The sequence below is a fragment of the Lucilia cuprina genome, chromosome 6, assembly GCF_022045245.1.
Source record: "Lucilia cuprina isolate Lc7/37 chromosome 6, ASM2204524v1, whole genome shotgun sequence".
Classification (NCBI taxonomy): domain Eukaryota; kingdom Metazoa; phylum Arthropoda; class Insecta; order Diptera; family Calliphoridae; genus Lucilia; species Lucilia cuprina.
In genome coordinates, this window is record NC_060954.1 from 39,843,069 (window position 1) to 39,857,669 (window position 14,601).

Sequence of the window (14,601 nt, forward strand, 5' to 3'; positions counted from 1 at the left end):
TCTATCTTTTTATAAGGATAGACTAATTATTGGTGCTACCCTCTCATATAAGGTCCCTTTGACCTTAATGCTCATATCTGCTCATACCATATATACATATATAAAGCAATATAATTCGACATAAAAAAGTTTTATAGGAACTAAAATCATTTTCTTAAATTTAATGAGGATGGGTCCATAATTGACCTTACCAAGGTCCCCTTCTGAAAGTGACTTTAAGACTTATTACTGACTCAAAAATGTGAGCACATCAGTTAAATTCTACATAAAAATGAATGATTTTATGGTGGGTATGTAAGATTCGGCATGGCCGAATATAACACTTATACTTGTTAATTCAGCTTTCGTTGCCTCCAATACTATTGAGTTCTTCAAGACAAGGTACAAGCCGAAATTTTTAATATATTTTGGTCTAATTACAAACAAACATGTTTTTCGTCACAAGGATGAAGCCTATTGAAAATTATTGAATTCGGTCCATTATTTCATGTAGACCCCATACAACCGCATCTTCCGCTTTTGGCTTTTTATGCCATAATTGCTTCAAACATACTACTATCTATCTACTTTATCTACACCTGTTAGATAAAGTAAAATGTGAATTAGTTTTCATAATAAAACTTTTAAGTTGAATTGTACCTTGCCTCAGATATACTTGAGCCATAACATACGAGTATATTAAACATAATTATGAAGCCCTATTCGGCAGGTTCAGTTGTAAATATAAACCGATGTTAGCCATTTTCAATAGACTTCGTCTACGGTGCCATAGAATACCATATGCAAAATTTCATTGAATTATATTCAAAATTACGACCTGTACTTTAATTACGAGGTTTAAAAGCCATATGTTTGTATGGGGACTAGGTGAAATAATGAACCGATCTTATCTACTTTCAATAGACATCGTCCCTGGGACAACATATAAGATCATGTACCATATTTTATTAAATTATCTTCAAAATTGCGACCTGTAGTTTGATTACAAGGTCGCAATTTTGATGGACGGACATAGCTAAATCGACTCAGAAAATGATTCTGAATCGATTGGTATACTTTAAGGTTGGTATAGGACCTATATTATTCTGCGTTACAAACATCTGCACAAACCCACTCAAGTGGTGTAGGGTATAGAAATTTATGTCTGTTCACGTATTTTATTCAGAATAATTTTTTAATAATTACTTTTTATTTCAGAAAAAAATAATTTTAAATAAAACATCATTTTGCTTAAATTTTTTTATAAACGTCAAAGTTGACCTTAACTCCCATCTAATGCCTATTTTCGAGAATTATTTTTTTTATCAAGAAATTGCTTAAATACTTTGGAATTAAGGTAAAATTCAACATGAAAGTTTTTTTTATGGAAAATAAATAACTTTTAAAATATGTTCATGATGTAGGGATAGAAAGTTGAAAAATGTACTTCAGGAAATCATTGTGAGTCAATCCTATGACTATCTATCTCGATATCTAAAGCGAAGACGATTGTATTTCCCTACGAACTGAAGACTGAATCGTAAGTTGATTTAGAGTGTCCGATTCTTAAGAATATTGGAAGACATATTTCGGTTTATTAAAGTCGAATTTTATCACTGTAATCCTATTTTGAAGCCAGTAATGAGAGTTGCAGTAATTATCTACAGGGGACTTTATAAGGGCGGTGGGGTCAAATATGGACCGAATTTCCTAAAATAAATCTTTAGATTTTTGTTCGAATAAAATTTGTTTATGTCAGAGAATGCAGAGAAGTGGATATTATATAGGAGATAGAGTGAATAATGCACTGATCTTACATATTGAACTTGTTTATTTCGAACTTGATTTCACCATTTTACCTCGATTTTAACGTTTATTCCAAACGAAAGAAACATCATTTTGTTTTTTTTTGTAATTTTTTTATTTATTTCTTTTTTTTTGAACAATAATTATTTTTCTTCTGTTTTTCATTTTAATTATTTTTATTATTCATTTATTATAATTTTTATTTCATTTGTTTTCATTTCTTTTTTTTTCTTTCTTGTTTATTAATTTATTTCATTAATTAATTTATTTATTTAGTTTTTGTATCATAATCATAATAATTCTCTATACAAATACATTCAATAACAACAATTTTTTTTATTTATTTATTTTAATTTATTTTGTTTTATGTTCTTTTTTTTTGTTTGGTTTTTGGTTTTTTCATTATTTTATAATTAGTTTTGTTTTTTACTTATTTTACAAATACAATATTTATTTTTATTAAATTAGTTTTTATTTTTGTATTTTTTTTTTTTACTTATTTAATTTTTTGTTTTTGTAATTAAATTTAGCTTAAAATTAAATTAAGTTTAATGGATTTATTAATTATTTATTTTTGAAATTGTTTTTCATTTTTCTGTAGTAAATTTTTTTGGGGATTTTTTATAATTTTTTTTGTTACTTTGACTGTTTGACTGGTGAGAAATATTGTTTAATTTTTTTATTTTAGTTGTTATTTTAATTTAATTAATTTTTGTTTTATTTTTAACAATTACAGATTTTTTTAAAGTATTTTTTTTTCTTGTTGAAAATATGTTGTATTTTTATTTAGTTTTTTCTTTTCATTTTTGCTTTAAAATTGTATTTTATTTTCTTGATGGGAAAAAGTTTTCATTATTTTTTGGTGGAAATAAATTTGAAAAAAGAAACTAAGAATTTCTTTAGTTGTTATTTTTTTTATTTAATTTGCAATTTTTACAAAAAGTTTTATTTTTATTTTTTTTTTACCAAAATCATATGTCTTTGTTTTTAATTTTTTTTTTAATTTGGCAAACTTATTGTTATGTATTTTTATTAATATTTCTTTATAAAACATTAATGTCATGTTAAGTGTGTTTGTTTTATTTTTTTGTTAATGCCATGAGTGTTCTTTGAGTTTCTTTAGTCTAATAAGAATTTTTTTCTAATTTTATAGATTTTTTCTATTAGAAATAAAGAACTTATTTGTTTTCAATTTTATCCAACTAACAATATTCTTAATGTTAACATAGTTTAAATGTGTTGGTGTGTGTGTGTTTTTATTAAATTATTTTATATCCTTTTTTTAATAAACAACAATAATTACAGAATGTGTAAGTTATAAGATATATATAACCTTAAAATTTCTTAAAATAAAATAAAATATACTTACAAAAAGCTTTTCAAAAACAAAAAGCTTAAAACATTCCATTTTTAAAAATTAGTTTTTAAGTTTGGACAAACATTGAAATTCTAATAAAAGAATTTTTAAGAAAAGCTTTTGAAAAGCTTTTTTCAAGAAAATGATTAATGAACATTTTAGGAAAACCAGTTATTTATAATAACAATAAAAAGAGTTTAAAGAGTTAAAAAAGCTCCTTGACAGTTATTTTAATAAAAAAAACTCTCCTAAAAAAGTTTTTTTAAAAAAACATTAGAACATCTAAAAATTCTCTTGACAAGCTTTATTTTTTAATGAAAATATTTAATCAGCTTTTAAAGAAATAAACTTTTTTAAGGAAAGCTTTTTTAAAAACAATTTTCAATGAAAATCCCTAAAGAGTTTTAAAGAAAAACTCTTCTAGAAAAACTTTTTTAATAAAAGCTCTTTTAAAAAGAAATTAAAAGAAAATTTCTTTTAGAAAAAATTTTTAAAGAAAAGTACTTTTAGAAAAGCTTTTTTTAAGAAAGTTGTTTTAGAACACTATTTCTAGGAAATCACTAGAAAGGTTTGGTTTTTTTATGAAATTAATTAAAAAGCATTTAATAAGCTTTTTTTTAATAATACTATTTACAAACAATATCTTCTAACAAGCTTTTAAAAGAAAAGCTCTTAAAATGTTTTTAAGGCAAAGTTAAACAAAAGCTTTAAAAAACAGCTTTTCATACTATATTTAATACATTTTTAATAAGTTTTCAATAAGGAGGTTTTGAACAATTTTTCATAATAATTATTTAAGAAGCTTTCCTTTTAAACAGCTTTTAATTAGCTTAAATTAAGAGGCGTTTAGAAAAACATTTGAGGAACAATTTTACAAACAAGATTAATTATTATTATGAACCAATTATTATTAAAAAAATTTGGAACAAGATATTTTAAAAAGCTCTTTTAGAAAAAGTTTTTAAAAAATATTGTGTAAAAAAGCTTAAAAAAATACAAACAAGATTAAACACGCTTTTTGAACTAATTATTATTAAAAAAATGTGAACAAGATATTTTAAAAAGCTCTTTTAGAAAAGGTTTTAAAAAAGAAATCATGTAAAAAAGCTTTTTAAAGAAATTTTTAACAGATTTTTATCAAAATTTTTAACAAGCTTTTTGAAAAAAAGTTCTTAAAATATTTTAATTGGGAATTAAAGAAAAGCTCTTAAAGTTTTTAGATAAAGCTAACAAATATCGGCTTAAATTTTTGAAGCTTTGAAAAGCTATATAGAAGGCATTTTAGAAAGCCTTAATTTCAGGGTTTTTTTTGCTAAATTTTCTTAAAATAGCTTTTAAGAATTTTCTTGTTTTTTTTTAATCCTTAAGAGCTTTTTTTATTTACATGATTTTATTATATAAGCTATTATATTATATTGTTTTATTTTTGTGGCTTTTTAATTAGTTTTCTATTGTAAACTTTTCATAAAATCATAATAAGTTCTTTGTTAACATTAGCAATAATATTAACTTTTTTAAGCTTTCATTAAAAAGCTTTTAAGAAGTTTTAATAAGCTTTTTGTAAGCTCTTTATTGTAAACTTTTATTGAAATTATAAAAAAAGTTCTGCATTAATACTGTTTTATTATAAATTGTTAAATAAGCTTTTGTTCCAAAGCATTAAGTAAGATGTTATTAGTAAGCCTTAAGTAGCAGGCTTTTAGTTAGCTCTGTATTGTAAAAGCTTTTTTAAAATTGTTTAAATGTTCTCATTGAAAGCTTTGAAAACTTCTAATTACTTTTCACAAACATGTTCACTAAGCTTTTGATTAAAAAGCTTTTAATATGTTCAGAGCCTTTATAAACTTTATATATCAAGATTTTTAATAAATTAATATTAAAAAGCTTTTGATACGCCCTAATAGAAACGTTTTTAATAAGCTTTTCATTAAAAAGTTTTTTAAGAACTTTTTTAAGGAAGTTTTTAAAAAAAACTGAGAAAAAAGCTTTTGATATGCCCTAAAAGAAACATTTTTAATAAGCTTTTCATTAAAAAGTTTTTAAACAATTTTTTTTAAGAAAGCTTTTCAAAAAAACTGGGAAAAAAGCCTTTGACAAGAATTTTGATAACATTTTCAAATTTAAATATTCACTAAATTTTCCACAGGCAGCTTTCACTTAAAAGCTTTTGACTATTTCCAGAACTGTTGTTATTGTTGTTTAGGTATTTTATTTAAAAAATAAATTAATAATTAAATTTATGATTTTAGGCATTTTCATGTTAACTATATTATATATTAAAAATAATAAAATTAATTTTAAATAAATAATTAATAAATAAATCTAGAAATAAACAGTTAATATTTTTTTAATTTATAAATATTTTTTGTTGTTTTTATATTTTTAGTAATTTGATATTTTTTATACTAAAAGTTTAATTAATTTATTTATTTTTTTTGGTTTTCTTCGGATTTATCTACATTTACATGAAGTTATAAGTATGTTTTTGTTGTTTTTTTTTTTAATTTTTGTGATTTTTTTATATAAAGTTTTTAGTTTAAATGTTCGTTTATTTTTGTATCATTGATTTTTTGTTAAATTATTATTTTAGTATTTTCTTTGTTTTGTTTTTATATTTTTCTTTAAGACTAAATAATTTTTTTTTGTGTGTGTTTTTTTTTGTTCTAATTTTTTTTCTCATGTTTGGTTTTCTTCTATACAAATGTTCTAATAAAAAATTGTTTATATGTATGTATTTTTATTTAAATGTTTAATTTATTTGTTTTAACCATTTTTAAATCATTATTTTTTTTTTGTAACAATTAATTTTTTTTGTTAAATATTTTTGAGTTTTTATGTTGTTGTATCATTCGTATGTTTTTATATCTTTTTTTTGTATTATTTACTTAAAACGGTTAAATAGGCTTGATTTTCTTTCGGAATTTTATTTAAATTTGTTTTCTTTAATTTTTTTTTAATTAAATGTTGTTGTTTGTATGCTTTCTTAAATATTACTAAACTCTTTATGTACTTTTTCCGTTAAAGTAATTCGTCAATTTTTTTTTTATTATTTTGTTTTTTCTTTTACTTAAATTTTCATACCTTTATGTTGAAAAAAGAAAAAATCAAATAAAATATTTAATAAAATAATAAATAATATAATAATACAAAATAATATTTAATTATTAAAATAAAGTTTTATAAATTAAGCATTTTTAACTGCCAGCAGTTAAAAATTTAACTTAAATTAAACTTAACTGAAATCATTAAAAGTTCAACTGAAATTTCAAATTATCTTTTTTTTCAATTTTTAATGTTAACTGTTTAGAATGAAGGCATTTTAAATATTGCTATTGATTATTTATTCATTATGTTTGTTTTTTTTCGTTAAACATAAATTAAATTTTAATTAAAACAAATGAAAATATAATATTTAGGCAGTTTTTTTAATGGGAGTCAAATTTTTAGGGAAAGAGATGCTCAATATTGAATGCTTTAAGGAAAATCTTTTAAAAATAACTTGTATACTAAAGAAGTTCTTTGGCGCTTTAAGCTTTAACAAGCTTTTAAAAATATCTTCTGGAATGTTTATTAAAAAGTTGTTTATAACTTGCCATTAAACTGCTTTAATTAAAAACTTTTTAGTTTTGATTAAAAAGCTTTTGTTCAATTTTCAATCAGAAACTTTTTGTTAACATTCATTTAAATTCCTTAGATAAGCTTTTATATTACATTTTCTTTTTTCATAAAAGAGTTTTTCATAAGTTTTCGTTAAATTCTATTACGAATATTTTGTTAAAAAGCTTTTAATTCGTTTTTTTAATTAAAAGCTTCCTTAATACATAGAAAAATATAAAACTGTTTTAAAAGCTTCCATTAAAAAGCTTATAATAAGCTTTTTGATAAGCTTCTTATAAAAATGTTGTTTAAAAGTTATTATTAAAATGCTTAAAATAAGTTTTCATTAGGCAGCTTCTAATAAGCTTATTTAAAAAAAAAACATTTAAAGAACTTTTTTGAATAGCTTTTTATATGCTCTCATTAATTACTCATTACATTGAAATTACTTAATTAATTTACTTTTAAAAGCTTTTAGATAAGCCTCTTCTAAAAAGTTTTTTTTTGGGAACGCATGAAAAGTCTTTATTAGAAAGCTTTAAACTTTAACTTTTTTTAATAAAAAACAAATTCATTAAAAGAAATTAAACAAAATTTTATTGAAATTTTTTAATTATTAAATATTTTTTAATCAGATTGTTTTAAAAACTTTAATGCTTTAAATAAGCTTTAATAAAAACGTTTATATAATAATAATCATTAAAAAGCTTGAAAAAGCTCTCAATAACACGTGTCTATGAAAAAAGTATAAGCTTCCAGTTAAAATATTACAAAAAGCTTTAAATAATAGGCTTTTACTGTAGTACTTTTATCTGAAAGTCATTTAGAATTATCTCATTAAAATGTTTGAATTTAAAGGCTTTTGAGTAAGCTCTGCTTAATAAGTTTGAAAAAGCTCTTTTTAAAAAGGTTTTAAATAAAAATTATTTAATTAGGTTTATTTGAAAAGTTTCTGATTAATGAGGATCTACTAAAAGTTTTCATTGAAAGGCCTTTAAAAGCTTTAATAAGTTATCAATACAAAGCTTTTACCAAGCCTTCATAATAGCATTCCATTGATATATTTTGTAAACTGTTTAAAGCTTTTAATTTAGTTTTTTGTTCATAATAAAATAATAAGCCTTTTGAAAAGCGTTTCATTAAAAAGAAGCTTTATTTAATAGATTGTAAGTGATCTCTAACTTAGAAGTTTTAACTATAATATATTTGAGAAGTTTCTATTTGAAAATAATTTGAGAAACTTTCTCTAAAATAATGTCATTGAAAAGCTTCTTTTTAAAATCGTTTAATTAAAAAACTTTAGATAAAAAAATTAAAAAAGCTTCTATAAAAAGTGTTTATTTAAAAATCTTTTAATAACTTTGTTCTCATTATCAAAATTTTTTTAAGCTTTATACTTTAAAGCTTATAATAAGTTTTCATTAAAGCGAAGCTTTTATAGAAAAGTTTTTCGTTAAAAGCTTTTATTGAAAAGCTTTTAATAAGGTATTATTCAAAATATTATTTTATCAAAAAAAAATTTAAAAATTTGTATAAAAAGCTTTTATTAAAACATTTGAAAACCCTTTTTTAAATAAAAATCTTTAATGAGCTTTTATTTAAAGCACATTTTTTATTACGGCTGTGGTTTAATGATAGAGAGAGACGGCATTTGTTTAGATCTTTCTAAAGTGATAGAGACTTCCAAGCTAACTTTAAAAATGTTTTAAAACACATTTGTTATAACTGCTGTGGTTTAATGAGACTCTCCTTCTGTCTCGCTAAGATCCTTCTAGAGAGATGGAGAGTTCCAAGCTAAATTTTAAAACACTGGTCCATTTCTCTGTATATATACTTATATACGGAGGTAAAAAGACTTTTTAAAATTGTACAACTATGGTATTAAATTGGCAGCAAAGTGTTAATAATTTTTCAGAAACATTCGCTATTAAGTTATGTACGGATAGTTGTTAAATCTAAAATGACAATAATGCGTTGTTTCAATGACAACGCTGCGTTGTAAAAACGATATAAAGGTGTTATTTCAATGGTTTATTTAATTTCGATACATTTCTATCTTTAGCAACAGCACTAGGTCTATATTAGTTCGTAAGAGTTTAATATTTCTAAACAAAGTGTTTTTGGAGCAACATTTTTGTATTGTCCTCTTTCCCATAGAAGCCAAAGTGTAAAAATTCCAATTGAATTTCAAAAGTTTTCACTAAAACTTAAACAAATCAAATCTGATGAAAATTCTAATGAAATAAGCCTCTCGTGGGGAAAAAAACTTGACTCATTGCAGCAATTATAATAAACTAAAAATGTGGCATGAATAACATTTTGCGGGAGAATTAAAACGAAAAGAAACGACTTGATCAATTTAGGAAACTCATAAGATATTATATATATTTTTTTTTTTGGTTTTTGTATTTTGATAACATTTTAATAAATATTTATTTATTATTATTATTATTTTCAAATGACAATTTGAGAAAATGTACAAGAATCTAATTTATTTTTATGTATATGTATAATAATTTTTATTTATTTATTTATATTTTTTTAAATTAATTTATTTTATATATAAGTTTATTATTTATAAACAATTTTATTGGATTTAATGGTATTAACAAGATTTTCTTTTTATTTTTCTAGGGGGAGGGGGATTTATTTTTGCAAATTATTTTTCAGGATTTTTTTTTTTTTTGTTAATTTATTTATCAAAAATGTATACTATTATTATTTTTGTTGTAGTAGTTTTCTGTTTAAATTCTATTATAAATTTAATTTTTTTTAATTCTTATACTTTTTGAATTTATTTATTTATTTAAATAACTTAAATTATTTAGTTTTTAATTTTGTTTTTATTTAAGATTACTGTGCGCTTTATTTTTTTCTTTTTTCAAAAAAATAAAAAACAAATTAAATAAATTAATTAAAAAAAAATATGATGAAACTTAAGGATATAAATTTAAATAAATTAGTTTTATTTGTTGTTAAATTTTATAAATTTTTATATTTGTTTTAATTGTTTAAAAGGGGGGAAATTTTTTGCTGTTATATTTTCTTGTCTTTAATTAATTTATTTGTATTTTTTTAAATTTTTTTAAATTGAAAACTCTATTTTGTTAAGATTTTGTTTTGTATTTAAATTTATTAAAAAGGTGGCTGATACAAGATTTGTTTTGTGTTTTATTTTTTCTTCCTATTTTGTTTAATTTATTTATTTTTTAATTTTATGACACAATTCGTTAATTTTTATTTTTAACAATTTTTTTCTTTTTTGGTTTTGTTTTTAAGGAGACATTTATTTTTTTTTGTCCATAATTTTTATTTAATGTCTTTCTTGTTTTACAAGCTAAACCTATAAGAAATTATAGGTACTTTTATTATTATTTTTATAATTAATATATAAATATTTTATATATTTTTTTATAATTCATTTTTTGTTTTTTTTTCATTTATTTCTCTATAAATATTTAATTATTTTTTGGCAGTTTTTTGGTTTTATAAATGAACTTATCTTTTGTTTTTTATTCAATTTTTTTTCTTTTTATTATTAAATTTAAGTTTTATATTTATTTTTTGTTTGTAATAAAATATGTTTTTTTTATACTATTTTACATTGATGTTTTATTTAACGGAATTTTAATTTTGTGATTTTTTTTGTTTGTTATTTTCTTTAAATACCTTTTGTTTGAGTTATTGAATTTTTGGCGAAATTAAAAATATTTTAAATTAAAAAAGTAATATTTTAAAACTCAGTAATAAATAGTAATTTTAAAGCATAATAATCATTTTTTTTAACAACTGCAACTAATAGTTAAGGCTATGTTCCCACGACACCGAGAATTTCTTGTTACGCGCTCGCTGTATTACTATTGTGTATAACTCTGTTCTCACGAGGCATTCATGATTTGTGTTAATAGTGCTTTATTTTAATTTCTCTCGAAATACTTATTTAATTTCTTTAAATATACGACTTACGAAATATTGTATCGTGGGAACATGTTAGTTAAAAGTTTTAAAGTTTTCTTCAACGAATAAGTTTTGAGCTAAATTTCTGTTGTGTAACTATAGGAGTGCAGTTTGACAAAGAGTGCAGACACTAAAGTCTTACCAACTGCTTGATCCAAATTTGTCTTTCATCACAAATGTAGTTTTTTTTTAAATTAGTGCAAAGACACTCATCGCTTCAGTAACCTTTTTTCATGATAAAGGAAAGAAAGTTGCCACTTTACCGTCCCCAAGTTATCTAGAAAGTAGACACCTTTCATTTCATACATTGACTACTTTGGACAAGCTTTCTGACTGTCTCTTCATAATCTATGGCGTGACGATTGACTTTCTTATATGACAACAACATTTTAAACATGTAAACTGGACAGTCGTTGACAAGGGATAACGTAGACTGTATAAAAATTTAAAAAAATATCCAATATTTTCATAAGCAGTAAAAAGGGTGCTTTAATAGCTGCGCCTACTTGATTAACATTAAAAGGTTCTAGAATATATAGAACGGTTCAATGGCCTAGCTTGCCTTATAAATATAATCGTCTGGAAATTTTACACCGCAATAAAAATAGTCCATAACTTGACTCTTAAAAGACAGATACAATCTGTCAAATGCTAATTCTTAAAAAGTTGAGAAAATTTTTGCAAAATCTGAATGAACGTATTTGGTATAAAAAAGGAATGAAACAGTTCAAAAATATTGTAAGTTCCTTAGAAACTTCAAGACACGAGAGGTACTTTAGTATTTCCAAGACAAATTAAATACTATTTCGTATTATTAACACTGCCCAGCAAAAACTTGGTAATGGCTTGCAATTGTAACCACTTGTCAATGGGTAAGTGGTACAATGTCTACTATATATAGTTCTTATTATATAGAAGTACTTTAATAACGTCTTATTAATAGAGTGGTAAGTAATTGCTTCCAATAACATCACCATTTGAACATGGTGATGTTATGACTCTAAATGCTATTGTGTAAGTAAATTTTAACATTTTAACCTCTTACATGGTAATGAAAGTTATTTGAATAGCAAAATAATAATTTTTATTTACTAATCCATAGCCTAGTTATCGTAGTAATTATTGACTAGTAGAAACATCAGTTCATAGACTAGTCCACAGATTAGTTCAAAAACTAGTCCACAGAATTGTCGTTAAATAGTTCTAAGACTAGTGTATATGCAAGTCTACCTGTTGGTTAATAGACTATTCCCAGGTGAAGTCCCACAGAAAAGTGTATGAGATTTGTACACACTAGCCAATAGACTAACAATAGAATATATTTGAATAATAAGTTAAAAGATTAATTCCGAAACTAGTTACAGAACTAGTGATTAATCCGTATTATTAAGTTTTGCTAAATAGTCAAATAAATCGATTAATTTAATAATCATTAACCTAATTATAGAATAGTAAAAAATCGGAATAACTGTCCTAGTTAATAATATAGCCAATCGATGAGTCATTAACACAAGTCTGTAGATTGTCCAATAGACTAGTGGAGTACTCAGTAACTAGACTTGTCCTCAGAACAGTCAATAGAGTGCAAATAAGTCAGTCGACTAGACCACAGATTAGTCAATAGATTAAAATCGGAGTAAATATAGACTACTTAAAAGACTAGACCAGAGACTAATCGCTGGCTTAGTTAATAGATTAGTTCACAGACTAATCAATATACTTGTCCATGACTACTCAAGAGACTAGTCCCCAGAATAGACTAGTGCACACAATAGTCGATAGATTATTATCGGAATAGATTAGAATCTATCGACATAACAAAAAGAACTAGTCCAGTGACTAGTCACTGGGCTTGTCTATACTTAGTCTAAAGACTAATCTATAATATAGTTAACATATTAGTAAATAGGCTAGTCGATAGATTATTATCGGAATAGATTAGAATCTATCGATATAACAAAAAGAACTAGTCCAGTGACTAGTCACAGGCCTTGTCCATAGCTTAGTAAAGACTAATCAATAATATAGTTAACATATTAGTAAATAGGCTAGTCGATAGGTTATGATCGGAATAAATAAGAATCTATCGGCATAACAGAAAGAACTAGTCTTGTGACTAGTCACCGGCCTTGTCAATAGCTTAGTCTAAAGACTAATCAATAATATAGTTAACATATTAGTAAATAGGCTAGTCGATAGATTATGATCGGAATAGATTAGAATCTATCGACATAACATAAAGAACTAGTCCAGTGACTAGTCACTGGCCTTGTCCATAGCTTAGACTAAAGACTAATCAATAATATAATTAACATATTAGTAAGTAGTAATATTGGCAGACATTGACATTAATCAAATAGACTAGTCTATAGGCTACACAATAGACATTTGCAAAGAATAATAATTCCACAGAATTTTCGATTACTAATCTACACGACACTCGAATAACTAGTCCACATAACAGTCTATTTGTTAGTTTACGGAGTGATCAATAGAAGAGAAAAGAGAATCCACAGACTTTGACAATTGATAAGATCATTGACTAGTCAACTAATTGTCTTGTCAATAGCCTTGTTCAAAAAGCTAATCAATAGATAAGTCAAAATACTAGTAAACAATATAGTTTACTGAATTAATAGATAGTTAACAGACTAGTCTATTTATTAGTGAACTAAAGCAATATACTAGACTATCTACTATAGATTAGTGAATAGACTAGTACAAATACTATTCAATAGAATAGTCCATAAATTATTAAATAAAATAGTCCAATGACATGTCAGTAGTCTAGTCAATAGGCACAGACCTATCAAGAGATACTTCAACAGACTAGATAAGTCGCCTGGCTGGTCTATTGTATAGCCTTCGTATAGATCAGTCGCTATACTGCACTGAAAATAATCCATGCTTAACTTTACGAAAACAAATTTCGTAACTACTTTTTTCGTAATATATAAGAAATTTTCGTGTATAATACGAAATATTGTTTAATCGAAAATCGAATATTTCGTACAATTTCGTATATATTACGAAAGAATTTCGTGGCGCGAAACCATGAAACATTTCGTATAATCTACAATATTTTTCGTGTATATTAGGCATGGATTATTTTCAGTATAGTTTTCAGAACAGTCTATTTCGAAGTACACACATTAGTCTCTTCATCACTCCGCGGATTTATTCTTGAGCAAAGTGACTAATAACAGCTAAATAGTTTAACAAATTTAATTTAAATGTACGAATTTTAATATTTAATTAAAAAACAAGTAATAACTTTTTAAAATTCTAAAAAAGATATAAATAAATTAATTAAACTTAGTATAAAACTAAAACAACAATAAAACAAAGCACTATAATAAAATATATGGAACAAAATTCGCTTGACTGCTTATGTCGATCACCATGCACAACAACAAGGACTCGGCGAGTAAATGATGTTTAAGCTTCTCCAGCATATAATGAGACGTTGTAGATGTTAGATGTGGTGGTGGTCGTCGTCGTTGCCGGCACCACCATCGTCTCCGTTGCCACCAATCGTTAATATTGAAATTATAATAATAAAAATAACGATAATTTGTTTTTTTACTATTATAACTAGTATTTGGACTAAGACTAAGATTAGAATTAATAATAATAATAATATTTTTCATATGATGATTATTATTGTATTTCATTTTCAAAAATGACTTAAACAATAACGGCATTATTAACATTATTAACATATGCATTATTATTAAAAACATCGTACTCGAGATTTTGAAAATCATATTTGTAATAAAAATTTGACTTAATGATGCTGCTGCTGATGCTGTCGATGATGAAGATAATGATGTTGTTGATAATGTTAAGGTGTTGTTGATTATTATGTTGTTGTTCTTGTTGTTGGGCTTAAATTTAAAACTAAC

The 14,601-nt window shown here is 23.7% G+C and overlaps 1 protein-coding gene across 1 annotated transcript in view; it reads right to left on the reverse strand.

Annotated features, from left to right (window-relative positions):
• Positions 1 to 12,161: 12,161 nt before the first annotated feature.
• The window catches only part of LOC111681786, a gene marked incomplete at its 5' end in the record, with an annotated part of 93,683 nt that continues 91,243 nt past the window's right edge, over positions 12,162 to 14,601 (reverse strand). The window contains one exon of the mRNA XM_046954092.1: positions 12,162 to 14,583. Coding sequence (XP_046810048.1) covers positions 14,047 to 14,583 — 537 coding nt within the window. The remainder of the gene's footprint in view (positions 14,584 to 14,601) is intronic.